Raw genomic sequence first — 20,826 nt, forward strand, 5'->3', positions numbered from 1 at the left:
GATTTTAGTTTCATTCCGCGTGGGCGAGAGTTGTCAGAAAGTTGCATATAATAATTATCGATGAATAATATCAAATAATTATTTATTTTATAATCAAAATAAATGAATATTAAAATTGAAATTTATAATTTTGTAATATAAGTAGCGGAAATTTCTTTTATTAACAGTTCATTACTCATGTACACCCAATGAAAACGATTATTTAGTTAGCAAGCTTGATATTCTAAAGAGTTGACACATGTTCCGCATGTCAACTTTCATTCACGTGACTTGACTCGTGAATTTCGTCAAAAATAATATCTCAAGTCCTTCCTTTTCCGCGTTTCTACAATGCACCTTGCAACGTGCGTCCGATGTGATGTGTATTTTCCACCCATCGCGAATTTTGGTTCGCATTCGTGACAGGTTGTAAGTTGGTACGATAAAAATCGAAGAAAGTAAATAAGTGGTTCCACATGACAATACAATGCTTGGCAGTCTGATATCAGAAATGCTAATGACATCCGTATTATTTTTCATTGTTTAACCTTCATTTCACGACATTCTAAAACGTATTTTTGCATGATTATATTTATTTGTACTTATTAATACAATCGATCATTGTACAAATTGTACTTATTAATACAATCGATCATTGCTTATCATAAGTGAAGACAACACAATTGTATAAATTAATCAATATGTCAAAATTCCAGAATGACGATCATAAAGTCACAGATTTTTATGGGACACTGCATTTGGCCGCCAAGCTATCAAAAAATTTGAATAATAAAAGCAATATTGTAAATTTATATCATTATATTATTATTACACTTTTTTTATTTTTATATTAATTTTTATATTTAAATCTCATATTTATAAAATAATAAAGCACGAAAATTAAATCGGTGAGATAATATAAAATTAAATTGATGATATATTCAAAAAATGTTAATTCGAAATTTCAATTTTATAAAATATATCTGCTTTCTTTAAAATATATCTGCTTTGCTTTCTTTTTCAATTATTTACGTAATGATTAATTACGTACACGACAGGAAATAATAAAATTTGCTCGGTTATTATTCACGAGGTAAGCTATAACGTAATAGTACGAGCGTTAATTTCGGTAGACCCACAACTGGGCAAGATGGATGTCACTTTCCTACAAAGTGGGAGTCGGTATAAAGAGAGAATCTATCCCATGGCGATGGTCAGTGAGCTCAGTGAGAGTGCCGTGATCATTTCGCCGTCGTACGTGAAAGTCAAGAATGAAGGTACGCGTTTCGCAATCTTATCGTTGTGCCTCTCGTATCGTAAAGATGTGTAAAGTGTCAATTGACATCTAAGCGCTCGTATAAAAGATACGTTTAATTCGTGTCGGGATTAATCCGTGTGATTGACGTTCATCGATTTCTCGATTTCTCATCATCATCTAGATGACTCGCAAGTTTTATCGCAAGCAATTAAAAAGTGCCATAATTTTTTTATCAATGAAATCTTACATTTTCCTTTCGAAATCCCCTCGATCGCTAATTCCGTGTATTTATCATCATTAGCGGCGTGTGTTTGCCGATTTCACGCCACTCGAGAGCAAGGCGCCTCGCTTCTCAATGCCACGTGAAAGTTCTGTCCGTAACCTTTCTTCGGTACACTCCTCGTTGCGAGTTTCACACGCAACAATGAGAACGGGACAGTTTCCTCGACAGCTGCACGGACCGCGAGCCGTAAAGGAATAATTACTTCGTGGCTAAAATGCCTTTGTCGAAAGTTACCGCATCCGCGTCCTTTCTAAGATGATAAGCTTACTTTAATAAGCCACATCGTTTCATGATTTAAGATGTTAATTCCGAATGCATTGTATTTATTATAGATTCTGCTCTTACTTTAGCTTACATTCCATTCTTATTATAATTGCAGATTTATTCTGATTATTTATTAGACGAATCTAAATAACTTATTTCACGTGTCGATCTTTTTGGCTACGAGTTTCTATTTGCGAAGAGAAAGGTGTTTAATTTTTTATGAGGTATTTTTATTATGTGGCTTTAAGCTTTTCAAAAGTATTTTTAATATTTTCGGATAGATTGCGAAATCATTGAGAAGATTAATTTTATCTGCTTATGTTACTTTGATACATATATGCATGTATATATCTTCCTGTAAGATTTACTTTCTAATTCGACTTACTTGCAGTAATAATCGTGCGCGTCTAATATATAGCAAAAGATGGAAGATATAATAAAACGATATGATAAAAAGAGGCAAATTTTATTTGCAAAGTGTGATCTCTCAAACCGGAAGTTTGTCTTCCGGTTTATTTATTACTTTATATCGATTTTCTTTGCAAAGAAAATAGCTTTTTTTTGGAAAACTTGTCTAATAACTTTGTCTAATACGAAAACTAAAAATATTTATTAGCTAGCGTTTAATCGCTGCTTTTTAGAAACCGTCGAGAATGCATGTGACAAACTAGGTCAGTCAATGACCTGCAAGATCAAGGTTACAACGATCACTCTCGCTCATTCAAGCGACAAATGATCGAAAGAATTGTTCAAATGTTATTGAAACAATTCGTCATTGTTTCTCGTGGACACGTGTTTTTTCGTTGAGATCGATCGTCATATGATTTATTTATGACAAGGTAATGATTACTTTCGCTAATACTCGTAACAAACCAGATTGTTCTGCAGAGAATAAATTGCGCAACTTTATGCTACGCTTTATATTACTAAGGAGCGGTGTTTCGTTTTATTTGTCTCACCATATCTATGTGAAACTATCAGTATTGACGAGATGGTCGTTTTTGCCTCAAGTCATGTATACCACCGATTCATGTAGTGAGTGTATTTCGAACCGCCGGTAGTCGCGTGACTTTCACCTGACGTCGCTCTACTTGTTGCACTCCTGTTGATACGCTTTATACTTGAATAATTCTTCAAGATCAACTCTTGACCCTCGGAATAATCTGTAGGCATTAATTTGATTTATATAATAAGAACGCGATAGAAATTTTTCTAAGGCATTGCTTAGCAGTTACCATTGCTATCCTCAATATATAATCAATGATGTACAATTGTTGCTTCTCAGCTTCTTATAGATAATCTTATAGATTCTTATAGATTAATTCTTAAAGAAAAATCACTTAAGATCCAAAGAATATGCATAAATCAGTAGATATTTATTCATTTATTTATTAAAGAATGATAAACAGGAAGGAAAATCTCTTTACGCAAAAAAAAATTCAAAAAGATTCACAGACGTGTATAAGATAAAAATGCATTGAAAAAGATAATTAACAATCTGATTAAATTTTGGGAAATAGAAAAATTTAAGTAAAAGAATAATATTTGTAGATAGAATTAAATATTTGAATTAATATGCAAAATATTTAAATTAAACAATTAGATAAAATTAAATCAATACAATTAAGAACATATATTATTATTAAAAGCTAGCAAAGCAGCGCTCGATTAAATGGAATCAGTCCCAATGGAATAATTTGAAAAAAGTCAACATGATCGGATAGATCATTCACGTCATCAGATTTATTCTATTTAAAAATTTAAACTTTTCGTAGTAAATACGATATTTTTCTCCATGGAATAATGTCTAATTTCTCAGAGAGAACCTTGCTGGAATATGAAACTTTATACAATAATTAATAAATCTGGAGAATCATCATTTTATAGAGGAACAGCAAATCTAAAAAGACCCTCACATGTATAATATATTATAATTATATTATACATATATTATCATTTCTCACCGTACGTTTCAGCTGAGGAATTTCTTGATTCTGACGTGCTCGATAATCGTGGCTCACTCGGAAACTGCGACGAACGACCAGGAAACATTGCTGAGGAGAGCAGCCGAACAGCTGGAGCGATTGGCTCCGTATCGGAGAGACGCGGACAATCAATCTCAAGGAGAAATCGATCTCGCAAATTCGCCGGAGGTTTGGAGATCTCCCGAGGATCAGAATCGTCTGGATGAGACCAAGAGCGACGCGGATCAAAGGGAATCGCCATGGGAGGTAATTTCCGACATCCTTTCGAAGGAATCGGATGCGACGAAGAAGACCGACGACGAGAAGATGGTAATGATCGATGTTATCGCCGATCCGAGATACACCACGATGATGCAGGAGAGGATCAAGAGGGGCTTCGATGCCGGATCTGCCAGTCTTCTAACCGGCATAGCGGGCGGTTTGTTAAGCGGTATCGCGAGTGCGTCGAGCAGCTCTGCCGGAAAAGCATTGGCGAGTAGCAGTCAAACGGTGTATCACGCTCCGGCATACGGTGCACCAGCAGTGGAACATAGTTATACGGTAATCGTCATTTTTTTTCAAATGGTTAATTAAAACACTTTGCACACCTCTTGTTTACTCAAGTAGAGAAACGTCACAAAAGGTGAAAGACAGCACGAAGAAAAAATTGTTGGCTCCTTATAAAAAGTCGTTCTACATACACTGAAAGCACACGTGATATAGGTCGTTAAAGTTGCTCTGCAAAGGAGTGAAATTTTAACCGGTTTTTTAATTATTGCTACCTTTTTCGGAATTATGTGCTCCTATTATCTCCTTTGACTCATTTGAAACATTGCAAGATATTCCATGTAGCAGTACAAATAAACAGTGAAAATGAAAATTACTGAAGTGAAAATTACTGTATTAGACATTAGATAAGCCATTATGTTGAGTAGTAAATAATTTCTTTCTAAAAAAAAGTATTTAATATATTCTTTTTTAAAGATAGAAGAAAGATGTGGGGGAAAAAGATTGAGACAAAATGTATTATAAATATATTAAAAATATATTTTATTATGCAACACATTGACATAATTTAACATGAAAATATTTTTGATATTTGATATTTTTTTAGTATGTAGAGAAACCGGCTTTCGGCCCTTGGGACTTCAAGAAGGCGATCTTTAGCACGCTATTCCAAGCTCTCAAGGCGATCGGCGGTGGCGTGCTAGCTCTGAAGGGCCAACTAGTCAAAGGCAGTAGTTATCTCTTGGCGGGCAAAGCTAAAGTTGTCAGTAAAGCCGGCGATGTCATCACGTCCTTCGGTAAAAGTCTGGCGGCCAGCGCAGTGACGGAACCGAAGCCTTATTCATCAGAAACTTATTATGATCATCCGCCAGTTCAAAATATAGGTGAGGGATTAAATAATTTTTATAAAATAAAATAAGTTTTTTCTGCTTGTAATTAACAATAGTGAAGAAGATTGATTATGAAATTAATAAAAAACTAAATTGCGTTGTCATAAAAAGACTCAAGCATCATATAATATATACAGACATAAATAAAAACTTGTGACGTATTACTTTCTATTGTACGCTCACTTGTTTATATCACAATCAATCGATTAATCGTGGAAATCGATCAAAGATATAATTTTGTCTTTGAAAAATGACAGACTGTAGAAGAAAATCATTATTTCAAGATCATTATTTCATTAACTACAAGCCAATCGATTATTTATCTATGAATACGATAATTTGAAGGATAATCATATGTTCCAGTTCTAACCAGGTATTATCTACTTTTCTCGAATCCATTTGCGATAACAATAGAACGTTATAATCGAAAATGATTCGAAACAAGTTGACATACGATAAAGATCGCGATATATTACAATTTTAATTGTTATATACTTGTTTTTTGAATTTCAAATTGAAATGATGTAGTCTATAATTGAAAATGTATCCCTATAATCTATATAATTATCGAGTTGATTGCTCTAATATTTATTTATGTATATATACATACACACGTGATTATATTAATGTTCTTTAAATATTTTTTTGTAATATACAGGACATGATTCCAACTATCCTGGACCACCACCAAGTTCTGATGATTATTCCGAGGCGCCTAATGATTACAATCCACACGAGACTTACAACGTGCCACCAGGTGGTAGGTTTCACTTTCAGTACATGTAATCGTAAAGTTATATTGTTTGTAAAGTTCCTACACACTATTGTGTACTCTATTTCTATGTTTTTACGCTTTTCTAAGATATGCAATTAATCCAAGGTAGTATTTACGCACTGATGAAGACTTAATAAGTATAACGACTTCTCTCTCTTCATCTAATATTTCCTATGTAAGTAATTATGCAAAGAAACAATAGCTTCCATGGAGAGGAAAAAGTAATCAAGAAGTCTTTGTTTTCTCCTTGAATTTTAAAAAATAGCAAGATATCCTTTTAATTTTATATCCTTTTAATTTATTTAAGAGAACGCTATCAGTTACCGCTTTCACGAATAAATTTCGCCACCAACTGACAATTATAATATCTTAAACGGGAATCAATGCTTTCGATGTTCTTCTGGAAACTTTTTAATGCAATTCGCTTGATGACGCTCGAATTTCCTTTTCCGTATCGCAACATCGTCATCGCTGTGAGTCGCAGTGAATGTCAATTCCTCCGGAACAAACAGGATTTCGTTTCACGATTCCGAGTGACTCTTCCCACGTGTATCAACACGCGACCTTTCACTTTCCCCAAAAGTTATTGACCGAGAGATATCTACGGTACAGCCTGTATTTTCTGACATACTTTTTCAAGTTCTTTTACGCTTTTTTTAGTATATATCTGTAGTAGTATATATCTTCATGCATCCCTGTTAATATAAATTTTATATATAAATATATAAATTGATTTATATATAAATTGATTTTTTAAAAAAATATTAGTAAAATATGGCTTATGTCGATTATTAGATATCTCATAATGAATGCCCAGTGAGAAATGATAAGTCGAATAGACGTCTAAGACGTTTAATAGATGTCCAATAGACGTTTATTAAACATCTTAGACGTCTAACAAACGTCTATCCGACTTGTCATTTCTCACTGGGTGTGTTGCAATCACAAAATATAAAAATTATGTATGTAATTTTATGTTGTATACTGTCTCTTCTATAAAATTCACTTTTTGTGTATGACACACGCACTAGTCTTTAATGATAAATCCTGTAACTATTTTCTGCAAATTTGTATAATTGTTCATATATTTGACCGCATATACGAAATTTTATGTTGTCCCACACTTGGCACCCACCCGATTGACACGTAGTACCTTCGGCATACTTGTACTTGGGCACAACAATGTATTTGACAGTATCTGCTTTTATGCTCCACCTCGACTAACGAATCTGTACTTAACACTAAAGCACTGAATAAACGTGACTGACAGACGTCACGTTCACAGACAATGGTCAGGGCGGCCTGCTGATCGTGACACCGACGAAATCTGACCTGGACGACCAACGTACGAACGTGGTGGCGCAGGAAAAGCCGGATCTGTCCAAGTTAGAGGAGAGTTTCGGTGGACCGGCCAAGGGTTCCACCGTCGCAAATCTCCTGAAAGGTAGTCTCAGTTCGCAGGATCAAACCATCAATCAAGATACCAGCAACGTGAACTCTTATCCTCCCTCGCAGCAACTAGCTCCGACCTACGGGGCGCTTAATCACGACATTGCAGCGCAGAATTATGGTAACACGGTGCAAAACTTTCCCCTTGGACAAGACAACGCTTATCAACAGCCTCTGTTACCGTTGCATCATCACTTTCCATATCTAGGCGATCCAACTTCGTCAATTCAGCCGAACGTAGACTATTCCCTGTTGCAGCAGATTCAATACCCGGCGAATCCCGCTGCCTCGTTCGACTCGATCAAACTGCCGCACGATGATGGCGGCGGTACATCGGTGTATTCGAGTCTGTCCATAGACACCGAGCCGCAGATCGCGCCCTTGAAAGTGTCCCTTCTGCCCGGTGCCCTCGATCTACCCAAATTGAAGCCGCACGTGGACTTTCACGGGCAGCCCCAGTTCGCGAATCATCTTCACGGCGACTTGGGCGGTCCGCTGAAAGTGCCTCTTTTGAACCCGGCGCCATCAGCCTATTATTGGCAGGATCAAGGCTTGCAATCGTTTGCTCCCTTTAAGACGCTGAATCACCTCTATAAGAGGAATGTTCTCCAAAGGCGAGCGTTCGCCAAACGACTCGCGCTTTACTCGTCGCTGCAGAAGATGAAGTTCCATTGACTGTGAAGTCGAGGCAGGTAACGCATCGACATATTACAACGTGTGTGAAATAATGGCATTTTTTTCAAAAATTTCGCAAGTTCTTTCGATAAGTGTGACGATATATCTTGACGTCGGAACAATTTCTCTGACATTTTTTAAAAACTTGAGTGAAAGTACAATACACACATAGACATATGTGTATTTAACAATGTGGTGAAATATCATATCTTGTCACCCCGAACATGTAGTAAGAATAAATATGTACTTTCATTTATTTTGCATAATATGCTGTCGAGCATGTAATTATGTAAATATAGATAAGTAAAATAAAATAGATAGGAAAGATAATATTTAAATATTTTTTATATTATAGAATTATTTGATAAATGTTGTTATAGAATTATATAACATAGTTATTTGCGATTAGAAAAGGAAGATTATACATTGAAATGACATTTGTAGATTTGTATTAGATTTAGAAAAATAAACTTGAATAATTATTAATTTATTTTATATTAAGATAAATTATTATAATAAAAATTTAAAAAAAGAGATATTTCCCCCCCCCTATATCTGTCACATTATTATCTAAAAAGTATTAACATGTTTTAATGCATCCGCATTCTTTCTGTTACAGTAATCTACACGGTCGCGTACTATCCATATCCACTCAAATACAGGTACAGATCTCTGTATCCTTATGGACGATAAAGATTTTTTTTACCAACGATTACATAAGCTTCGAGGAACAAGAGAAGCTAACAATAAAGCGAAAGCGATTTCTAAAATCCGACTGATTTCAAAGTCGGAATGAAAGAGCAATATCATATCTGAGGAGATTTCGGATACTATTGAAACACATAGTTGTGTCATGGGTTACCGAGTATCGCTAAAATCTTCGAGATCTTATGTTTTTTATTAAACAAGAAGAAGATTTGAAGTAATTTTTTAGGACATTCGGTATATATCTTGATTTACTGACGGAAACGATTACATACATACATATAGATTCTGTGAGCAAGTCAGAGAAATCTAAATTTTAATAAAATAATTTCTTTTTAATTATATTTTAATGAAATAATTTCTTGTTAATTATATATTATATTGTTAATTATATATTATATTGTTAATTATATATTTTAATAAAATAATTTCTTGTTAATTATATATAGGATAATTATTGTGATTTTATATATGTTATAATTTAATTTGTGATAAAGATTTTTTTGTTACATTGTCTTCGTTCGTCATTTGCGATCACAGCAGACCTGAACGTATATACATACATAAGTCTTCAAGAGTAAGACCTACAAGGGACTTACTATGCCATAAACAAGTGGCTTTAAAATCATATATGCGTTAATTTCTCAAAATAAATCAAAATAACATTTTTTATATTAAGTAATTATCTCGACTTTATCAAAAGAATATTTGTCTAAGCAAAATATTAATTATTTTAAGAGTATAAATAAATTTTATATTGAAATTGTTAAAATTATAGAAGTATTCTTAATTTTAAAAATGTAAAAATTTCTATATATAAGAATTGAAAATCATTAATTAGTTTATTTTTACCAAAGAACAAATGCTATTTTATTGAGAACGACAAACTTCTTTTATTGAAAGATATACAATATTTTTTTCTTTACGAAATAATATCGATTACTGGAAGAATTTTAATATAATATACTTTTATATATTTTTATATATTATATGTATATATGTATATATATGTATATAATATATATATATATATATATATATATATATATATATGTATATATGTCATATACATTCATTTATATATAAGTACTATCATTTTAAATGCATTGAAGATAATTATAAGAATTATCTTAAACATGTGAATATTTTAATTGATCGAATTGTTTTATTTTATCGGAAATGTATAAATCTCTTATGTCACTGTCTCTTAAAATAATAAAATAAACGTTTTATTTTATTAAAGCACTGTTTCATTACTGATCAAATAAAGATTGTTTTCCTACAGAAACGAGTTTTTCTTTCAGGGGATTATGACATAAATTTCAAAATATATATAAAAGATAGTAAAAGGTTTGGAAAAGAAGATAAATCCATCCGGCTTTTTTATATGAAATGCGAAAAAGATAATACTACATCAGACGTATATAAGTGTAATCATTTGCATGCTTCTAAACGATATACCATATCATGATATGTTGAACACATGTATCACGTCATGGTATATGATTCATTTAGTTTCAAAAGCAATCTCGAGTGTCACCACTATTTAATGTAATACTAGAGTCCTAGAATAGCAAGACACTTATGTATATAAATATAAATAAATTTTTAATTTTAATTTTTTTAATAAGTTTTGTGGTTCTCTCTCTCTCTCTCTCTCTCTCTCTCTCTATATATATATATATATATATATATATATATATATATATATAAACTTTGTTCTGAAATATCTGCGTTATTTTTAGAAATATATATATATACATGTGTCGACCAAAACCGAACCGCAATACAGTTGTTCGATTAATTGATTAATTATGTACGTATAGCAACAGTAAATGGCGAGCCAAATGCAATATTGTTCGATTTATTAACTAAATATTTGGTAAATATACCGAATAGGAGACCCAGCCCCAATAACCTTGATCTTGACATATGTTGTCAAGGTCACTGTCCTGAGTAACGTGCAGGAGGTTTTAGCCGTCGCTCGTTGTAATTATTTTAAATACATTTAATACAATTAAAAAATATCACAAATGTATGTGTACACACATACACACGCGCGCGCGGGAGGTGCAAGGGGGCCCCCCTCCCGCAACCACCCCGCCGGTAGGGGACGCATTGCGAAGAGTTCAATCACAATGGATATATGCTGTAAGTTGTAAAGCGAGGTCCACCTTGCCTACCGCCGGGGTGGTTGCGGGAGGGGGGGGCCGAAGGCCCCCTTGCACCCCCCATGCGCGCGCGCGCGTGTGTGTGTGTACACATACATTTGTGATATTTTTTAATTGTATTAAATTGTATTAAATTCTATATAAATTTAAATTGTTTACCTTTTTTTTATTTACCTTTAATTTGCCTTTCTTTGCGTTTTTCTTTACGTTTATTCACGTTTATAACTTTCAACGCGACGAAAGATCTGTTATTGTACATGGTGTCCGAAAATTAAGTTCCATTTATAAAACTTCTTTTGTTAATAACTTTTTAATAAACAACGAGCGACGGCTAAAACCTCCTGCACGTTACTCAGGACAATGACTTTGACAACATATGTCAAGGTCAAGGTTATTGGGGCTGGGTCCCTTATTCGGTATATTTACCATGCCGAACGAAAAAGCGATCCATAATGCAATCAATTAATTAATTAATATTTTATTCTCATGAAAATAATAACTATTCAATTTAAAATATTACATGAAATATATACGCTGGAATTATATATATATTTTATGTATATATAGAGATACCGTCTCTTTTCGAAAGATATTATATTAGCATTTAAATTATAATATATATTAATTAAATTATAAATTATAATATATATTTAATTCATTGATTCATATTTACATATATTATAAAATATATACTAAAACAGAATATTAATTATAGAAGTATTTTAATTTATCGATTCTCGATTAAATTGTATATTGTTTAATTAACAAGGATTGAGAAAATTTAAAGCATTGGTCGAAATATATTTAATTCTAATATTCTTAAAGGAATATTATAATAAGTTATATATAATATTTCGCGCGAGGATATTTATATTACATAAAATATTATATTTTATATAATATTTTAAAATATTTTATATATTATATTTTATATTACATAAAATATTTTGGAGACGCGAATTATCAATAATACGGTATTTAACCTTGGCTGCAAACAGTATCGCGCTATTGTTTATATGTTACACGGCTTTATTATCATTCGCACAGTGACATTCGAGCAATAAGGTAGTAGTGCGAAACGCTTCACATATTGTCGAATTTTTTTTCTAAACACGATTACGATTAGTATCGAAACATAATTTACTATAATTATTAATAATTAAGAATTAATTAACTTTTGATAAACGTCAAACTCATAAACGTGAAACTGTAAACAACGCAACGATAAATCTTTATCGAATCGCAATCATTCATTACTGTGAATAAAAATTGAAACAGGGAATACATAAAAGGAGATAAGACAATTAAATATATTATGATCTTTTGATCATCGATGCTTATTATAATATTTCTTTAATAATATTAGAATTAAATATATTTCGACCAATGCTTTAAATTTTCTCAATCCTGGTTAATTAAACAATATACAATTTAATCGAGAATCGATTTAATGTGATAGGAATCCAACATATTAAATAATCACATCGATGTTTGCAATCTTTACGGACAATAATTATTATTTTAAAACTTAGAGTCGCAAATATATTCCATCCGTGTTACTTTATCATTCTACTTGACAATCTAAATATAATTTGGGGAGGGGGATTGTGAGAGAACACAAAGTAAAACAATCGAATTATAGATTCAAATAATTAGCATAACGAAAGACTTTATAACGAATAGTTTAATAAATAATTAATTAATCTTAATCAATAAATTAAAATACTTCTAATAATTTAATATTCCTCGCGCAAATATTTTATATTACAGAAAATATTTCGGCAACGAGATAATTATCAATAACACCGTGTTCGACCTTGATAAACAGTATCGCGCTATTATTAATATGTTACATGATTTTATTATCATTCGCACAGTGACCTTGAGTAGTGACGTGAGAGACGTTTCACATATTATCAAATTCTTTCTTTACATAGTTAACCTTGGCGATATAAACAGTACCGCGGTAGTGTTTCTGACTTACGATCATTCGCTCAGTGGCTCTTGAGCAGTGAAGTAGTGATGTGAGACGTATCATATATTATCAAATTCTTTCTCTGAACACAATTGCAAGTGCAACGAGGAAGTTTTCGTGAATGAGCGTAAGTGCAACGAAGAATTCAAATGAGTGCAAAAAGGATTGAAGTGCCACGAGGAAAAAGCGAAGAAAGCAAAAGAAAAAAGGAGATTTTGGAAATGGATGGACCAATAAGATATGATGTAAGTCATTAATATAAATTATTTATCACATTCATTATTTATTATATTGTTGCGTCCCCGCGTCCCGTTCCGCTGAATGTATTCGTCACCCGTTGAATTCTTTCGAAAAAGCGTTTCCGCGCGCGTTGTCAAGATATTGTTATAAACAACGACTGTCAAAGAGTCTGAGCCCAGCTGTCAAGTTGTGCGGACGCGCGTCTCTTTGTGATCCGTTTTACGATTATTCTGAATTCTTGTATGTTACTCGCGGTTTATTAAAATTCTTGTGCACCTTAAATCGCGTTTATTTACAAGTGCACGAACGTCAGCGTATGCCGATTGTGTTGCGCGCATTCAATACATATCGTTCCGCGGACGCAATAATATATAAATTATTTATCATTAGTATATATTCAAAATATACATATTTCACGTTTCGTTTTACTTCTTTGATAGTGATTCAATAGTGATTTTAAATTGTAACATATATAATACATATACTTATAAAAAATATTCTATTTTATTTTAAAATAATTAAAACATTTATAAAATTTTTTATTAATTATTAATTATTAATATTTTTTATAAATATTTTCAGATATTTTCTTATATTTTATAAAACATTTCATATTAATATATTTATTTAAATATTTCATGTATAAAAAAATAGAAATTTTTTTATTTTTTATCATATGTTTAAAAGTTTATATCTATAAGAAATATAAATTATTTTGTAATTACGCGATTTATAACATTAAAATATATGTATTTAAAAGTAAAAATTAATTGCGCGCAATAATTAGTTTTAAAATCAATTATTTTGAACATTGCTTTATATAATAGATTTTCTTTTATCTTTTACATTTTTATTTATCGTTTATATTTGCGAATTTAAATTTATGTATTATATTACAAAATAAATTTCAAATTATGTATTATATTATATATAAAATAATATAACCCTCCCATGGAGTACACCTTGTCGCGGTGGGAGGGCTTAGTACTTGGATGGTGCCTTGAGGTTTATCTTAAATTTTTCTATTTATGATAAATCTTAAGATGCCTGAATGGGAAGCTAAGTACCCTTTCGCGTCGTCGGTGCCGTCAACGTGCCGCGGATGGCAAGCGCTTCGTTACCGCGTTTTCGCGTTATAGTATTCTCGCGTCGTCGCGTTTTCGCGGAACTTTTGGACTTTTTCATATAAAATCCCAATTTCATTTATTGTCACGAGTCTTTACTTCCGATGTCAACTAACTGGGATGTTTCGAATTTGCACACGTTGCTATGCAACGAACATTCGTACTTCGTGCTTCGTCAAGTAATTCGGCCCGAATTAGTTAGAACTCGATCGAGACTTTGCTCGAAATGGTCGTCAATGGGTCCCTTCTCTTTGCTCGTCTACAGCCACACGCACTGCGTGTGTTAACCCTGTCGAGGAGTCGAGTGGATTCCCCTAAGCACGATTTTCGCTCGGTAAAAGGGGTTGCCTCCCCATTTTCTAAATTGCTGAATGTTAGCATTTAAAAAATGTGGGTATCCTCTTCTTTTGCCGTCTACCAGCCTGGTGTAGCCATATCCTGCATTGCGGGAAACTTCGTGTTCCGGGCGAAGCACCTGAAATCGTGCTTAGCGGGTCCAGGTTCGATACGAGATAGGATAATTATGCGCGAAAAAGAGTTGGTGAACTTCATTTTCCTCTATTTCCGTCAATCGTTTCGTCTTCTTTCTGATTTGGGCTTAGTCCTTGCTCGTTGTATCGTTGCATTCCCGACCTGTTAACTCGAAGCTGATTCTCGTAAGTGAAATGGGATTTTCGCTCGTACCGAAACCGGGAGTGCCGTTCAAAGTATATACATATTAAGTATATACATCGCGCGATCAAATAGAAAATTTTTTATCGTACCGAAATAGTGCGAAAACCATTAAGTATCGCGCGTAAAATAGCGGAAATAGCGATATAAAAATATCGCTCGTGAGTGCGGGAGTGCCGTTGAAAGTATCACGCGTCAACAACATGAGAGGAGGAGGAGGCCTGGGAAAGACATCTTGCATCGGCGGAGCAACCTGATGGTGAATATCTATTATTTATATATTAATTGTTATAAATCGTTAACTTGTTATAAACGAACAATAATTCAATCTTATTATTTAAATGAATTAAAGAGAAAGATTTTTATAAAAGTCATACAAAATTTTCTATTTAAAAAACAGTTTCAAAAAGTTATAAAATTTTTTCATACGTGTTTATCTGCTTATTATTTTACACATCGGATATAAAATTCCGCGCGATAAAAATTTTTTTAAATATTAATTGCATTTTGTGAGTATTATTATAAATGAATTTTATATTTGTATGTTACAGACAACTAACTTCGATAACAACAACTCCGCTGTTGCGCATCAGTGCCGGTGAGTGAAAAAAACTTTTATTTAACTTTAAGGTAACGGATTCGTAGAGATTACAGATGTAGATGTAGATTGTAGATTGTAGATAAATCTGTTGCCTTAAAATGGATGAGCTAGGATGGATTAAATAAAATAATTAAATTGAATTAATTAAATTAAATTAAATAATTTTAATAAGTTCTTTCGAACTTATGCTTTACATCTATTGCGAAAATATATTGAAATATTAATTAAAAAAAGAAGAGATCAAGAAAAGATTTTTTTGTAAAGATTTTGTCTAATTTATTAAATAAAGGACACGCATTAACAATTATCAATTTTATCAATTTTTGATGCTAATTTACTCTTATAATACGCACTTATCTTCTAATTGCTTATAGCTCACCCATCGTAGAATTTGTTTGTAGATATTGTTTTTAAACTTTACTTTAACTTAATATAAAGCCAAATGATTAATTAATTAAATAATTTGTAATATGATAAATACACACATTAATTTTATATTTTATTATAAAATATAATTTATAGGAATTTGTAGTAATTTGGCTATATTTCAGTTAAAATAAAGTTATATTCAAAACAAAGTATATTTAACGAACGATCGTGAAATCGAACGATCGTTACTGAGCGTAAATATTTCACGCTCTTTTGCCGGTAATTATCCGGCAAAAGAAGGAGTAATTATCTCCTTCTTCGATCTCTGATTAGAGATCGAGAAAGAAAGTGGCCAGGATCAACGAAAGGTAAGTTCAACTAGCCTGAAGAGTACGATTAGGGTACGCGGTTAGGGCACGCGGTTAGGGCACGTGACTAAAATATATACGTGATTAGGTGAGGTGATGATTAGAGATAGGTTCCTCAAATCTCGAATAATTTTAGTTAATCAGGAAGTAGGGTTGTTAAGGCTATTAAGTAAAATCATTAGAATTCTTCTATTAATATTAGGACTGTTAGGGCTCATAAGATCATTCGAATTCTGTAATAGTAGGATTGTTAGAGCTATTAAAATTATTAGAATCCTTTAATAGTAGGGTTGTTAGGGCTATTAAGTAAGATTCATTCTTTCTTTTAATATTTCAATAATCCTAGGGGTAAATTAAAATTATTTTGATTAAGTTGAATTTATTTTTAAAAACGTTGTAAAAATAAATATAACATGTTTTAAAAGTGAAATTTAAATTATCAAAATTATCTTCAGAAATATTAAAGAAATTGCATAATTATTAACGTTTAAGAAATCTTAACATGTTATATTTTATTTTAAAACTTAAAAATATATGTGTATTAAATCAAATATAATATTAAATCCAAATGTTAATGCTACCAATATCAAATTATTATATCGATGTTATTAAATATTAGAATAAATGGAATATCATTATTTGATATTGACAGCAACATAAATTTGTAAATTGTAAATTGTAAATTATAAATAGTTATAATTGTATTTTAATTATAATCTAACATTGATATTTTAATTGTAAAATACAATACAATTATGACTTTAATTATATTATATGAAATTGTATTTACGATTGTAAATTCTTATGTAAATTACACGAAAAATTATCGAAAGTATACGTATAATGATTACATAATAGTAATTAACATAATAGTAATTCATTAAATTAAAGTATTTGTTTCTGTAGTATATATTTTTGGAATATTCATAAAAGAGTAACTGTTTGTATTTTCATGTCAAAGAGTCATTAATAAATTCGGAAAATTTTTATATAAAATGTAAAAATTCGATACTAAATTAATGATTAAATATAAGCATTATAAAATTTGACGGACGCCTTCGTTACAGAATCGCGAATCAATTATTATAAATTTAATGATATGCTTTCCGTTAGCTTTATTTATTTATGAATTCCATATCGCGCGGAACTGAATATTCTTAAAATAAATTATTAAATTATGATTGCGAAAATACCGTGTTCTTTTCGCATTCTCCTCGCGTCCTTATACAAGATTATCATTTTAACATAAAAATTTTATCGCTGTCCCTCTCGTCAGATAATATTCCTAAATATTGCTAATTAAATATAAAGAAATGTCGAATAAGAGAGTGAAGATTCGATGTGATAAGTCAACGATTAAATATTAGCTTCACAAAATTTAACGATCACCTTCGATATTATAGAATCGCGAGTTAATTATTATGAATTTAAAAATTTGTTTCTTCAGTTATATTTGTATTTACGAATTTTTTTTTCGTATCGGAAAATATTCATAAATAAATTAATAAATTACCGTTGCGAAAACACCGTGTTTTTCTCGCGTTTTTTTTTGCGTTCTTAGACGAGATTGTCGTTTTAATAAAAGAGTTATCATTGTTCCTTCCGTTAAATAAACATTAATGAAAGTTGCGTGGCTCGTACCGCCGAGGAGTCGAAACGATTTTCATCATGGAGAATTATTTCTCACCGGTTCTTGTGAGATCCATTCGCGACGTCTAGTTCGGTGCCCTGTTGAAAATTGGGAATTTTTATTGTAAGATTGAAGGAACTAATCCCAGGTTTTCCTGGCAATTTTCGAAAGCAATGATTTCCGTAGTAATTCAACGACGATACGCTTCTTTAACGTCGAATTAATTTAAATAATATATATTTAGATGAGAGAAATGTATCTTTTCTTTTCTTCGTTAAAAATGTTCTATCATTATTAGGATTGGTATTATTATTGTCTAAGAAAGATTTAATAGTAGATTAAATATGTATATAGCGTTGTGTATAAATTTTAATTTTTCAAGTAATTTCATATTGTAATTAATTTGTATAAATCTTTTGATAATAAAAAAAGTAAAAATAAAAAAATGTCTAATGATAAATAATAAATTAAAAAGTAGATATAAAATAGTAAAAAAGAACATAATAAGTAATAAAATAAAAAGTAAAAAGAAAAAAGTTTAATAAAAAACAACAAATAAAAATTTAAAATAGAAAATAATTAAACGAATAAAAAAAATAAAAAAACGAAAAGTAAATAATGTTAATGCAAAATTATTTTTATAAAATTGTAAGACTCAAGAATATTAATGAAAAATCATTACCATAAATTTTTAAAAGTTTATAAATTAGTAAAATTCGATTGTTATATTCGGCGGATTGCAGAATTAAAAATTTTATTATAAATTTTTTATTATAAATTTTTCTTCGTTAGATTTTTATATTTATCAAAGTCATTGTAAAATCTTGCATAAAAATTAGAAATAAGATTAAAAGCATAAACAATTTCATTATATTGTTGTGTATAATTATTCCTCTATTATTTCAGTAACACTTTAATTTAATTACTTTAAATTCATATCGTGATGTACGTATGTAATCATTTATATTTCAGTAACGCCTTAAATTAATTTGAAAGTAACTATCTCTAAAGAACTGTTTAAAAATTTACAATGTTTAAAGCATTGTTTAAATAAAAAATATTACTTTACGCAGATTAAAATAATTGTAAAAAATATTACGAATATATACAGAATTATTATTATTTATATTAGTTAATAATATATTATTATACATTGATATACATATATGTGTGAAATTTTACTTCATACATTCTGAAAATATAAATTACACTATTTTTTTCTCTTTCTTATTACAATTTTAATTTAAAAGATATAAAAATAATATTAGAATAAAATAGAGAAAGCGATATTCTTTTCGATAATTTTCTTGACTTATTTTGTCTGAAATTAATTTAATTGTAAATTTGAAATTTTTTAAAGAATTAATTAATAAGAATTTTTTAATAAAACATGAAGAAATCAAAAACTTTTGTTATATCATAATCTTCTTTATAAAAATACAACAAATTTAACAAAATGTATTATTATTTACATTTATACATATATAATAGTTTAAATAAAATCAAATGAATACAATTTTGATGCTCAAATTTGTATTCATTTGATTATCTTGGAAAAAATCTTTTATTAGGAAAATGATATCAAGCACTTAGAATTTGCAAAAATATAAATTAATAAAGACATTTCATATTATTTTTTTTAGATGAATATGTATTAATCGAAGGACATAAACCTTGCTAATTTTAATATATGCATATATTGTGAAATACGCACACAAATACTCTTGATTTTATTCCGTATTTCAAGACAACATCAAAAAAATTCTACGTATTTTAGTTAAAAATAGCAAGTGGTTTAGCAACATTGGTCAGCAAGCGGCCTTTTAGGCATCCTTCGTGGTAATCGGCATTGCATACATCGAGTGAGAACATCGCTCAGGAATCGCTATGTTAAAAGCAGCATTAGATGTGAGGTCTGAATAGCTCAGTGATTTAGACCAGTTGCCCGGAAAGCGAAAGACTCGGGTTTGATTCCCGATCCAGCCACTCGCACCTCATACATTTTTCTAGTCCACGAATATTGTTTTCCAGCAATTATTCGTTGGGCTGAGAAATGTGAGTGTTCTCTTCACAGAATATGCGTCAATGTCATTGCCACGGATTCTGCCGCTCGCATTGACCGAATAAGACACGTTTGACCTTCTCTCATATATCCCTATTTTTACTGGCGTCTATAATATATGATAAGGTAAAAAAAATATTCTTTTAACTGTTTTGACTTTAAACAAATTAGCTTCTACAGATTCAAAATAATAAAAATAAAAAATTAAAACTATCAGAAAGTAAATAATATTTAAAAGTATTGTACTTTGAATTATGTACATATAAATCTAAAATATTTGCAAATTCGATCTATTATTTTTCGTCTTCTATCATTGCTAGAAATAAAACACTTTAATATGTAATAACGCATTATTTAAAGCTAATTTGAGAAAATTGAGGAGATTGAATATTTGATTGTGAAGATAGTGTTCTAATTTAAACTACTTGTAAATTAATGAAATTAATAACAAATAATAATATAGTACAATAATATAGTAAAATAATACAGCAAAGATAATCGGCGTAAAAATTAGAATATTATTCTTTCATAAAAATTTTTATTATTTTTATTATCTTATTAAAACAATATTTTACAAACAAATATTCATATTCATATATATCTATTTTTTTCTCCTATTTTTGGTATTTATAATAAATAAATATTTTGATGTATGAATATTTAATGCTACATGAAGACTCTTTAAATGTATTTTTTTGAAAATAATTTTTTAATCTAATTTTTATAACCTTATTAACCTTAATTTTTCTCTGTGTTTTCTCTAACATACTTAAATGTTATAAATAATAATAAAATAATTGTTTTAATAATTTAAATACAATATGAAGAAATTACTTAAAATAACTTGAATAACTTAAATGAAATA

The 20,826-nt window shown here is 30.4% G+C and overlaps 1 protein-coding gene across 1 annotated transcript; it reads left to right on the plus strand.

The window, feature by feature from the left end:
* Positions 1-1,201: 1,201 nt before the first annotated feature.
* LOC145974500 (uncharacterized) lies at positions 1,202-8,243 on the plus strand. Its single transcript, XM_083104363.1, has 5 exons — positions 1,202-1,256; positions 3,761-4,309; positions 4,863-5,139; positions 5,804-5,905; positions 7,206-8,243. The coding sequence occupies exons 1-5, from the start codon at positions 1,251-1,253 to the stop codon at positions 8,042-8,044; spliced, it is 1,773 nt and encodes a 590-aa protein (XP_082960489.1). The 5' UTR covers positions 1,202-1,250; the 3' UTR covers positions 8,045-8,243.
* Positions 8,244-20,826: the final 12,583 nt, after the last annotated feature.

The sequence above is a fragment of the Camponotus vicinus genome, unplaced genomic scaffold, assembly GCF_025532165.1.
Source record: "Camponotus vicinus isolate PSW18456_S1 unplaced genomic scaffold, iyCamVici1.0 SCAF_7, whole genome shotgun sequence".
Taxonomy (NCBI): domain Eukaryota; kingdom Metazoa; phylum Arthropoda; class Insecta; order Hymenoptera; family Formicidae; genus Camponotus; species Camponotus vicinus.

Bases quoted from the DNA above. Each gene is read 5' to 3' on its own strand.
- LOC145974500 (XM_083104363.1), top strand. The intron at 4,310-4,862 runs GTAATCGTCATT...ATATTTTTTTAG, and splicing joins CAGTGGAACATAGTTATACG to TATGTAGAGAAACCGGCTTT. The intron at 5,140-5,803 runs GTGAGGGATTAA...TGTAATATACAG, and splicing joins TCCGCCAGTTCAAAATATAG to GACATGATTCCAACTATCCT.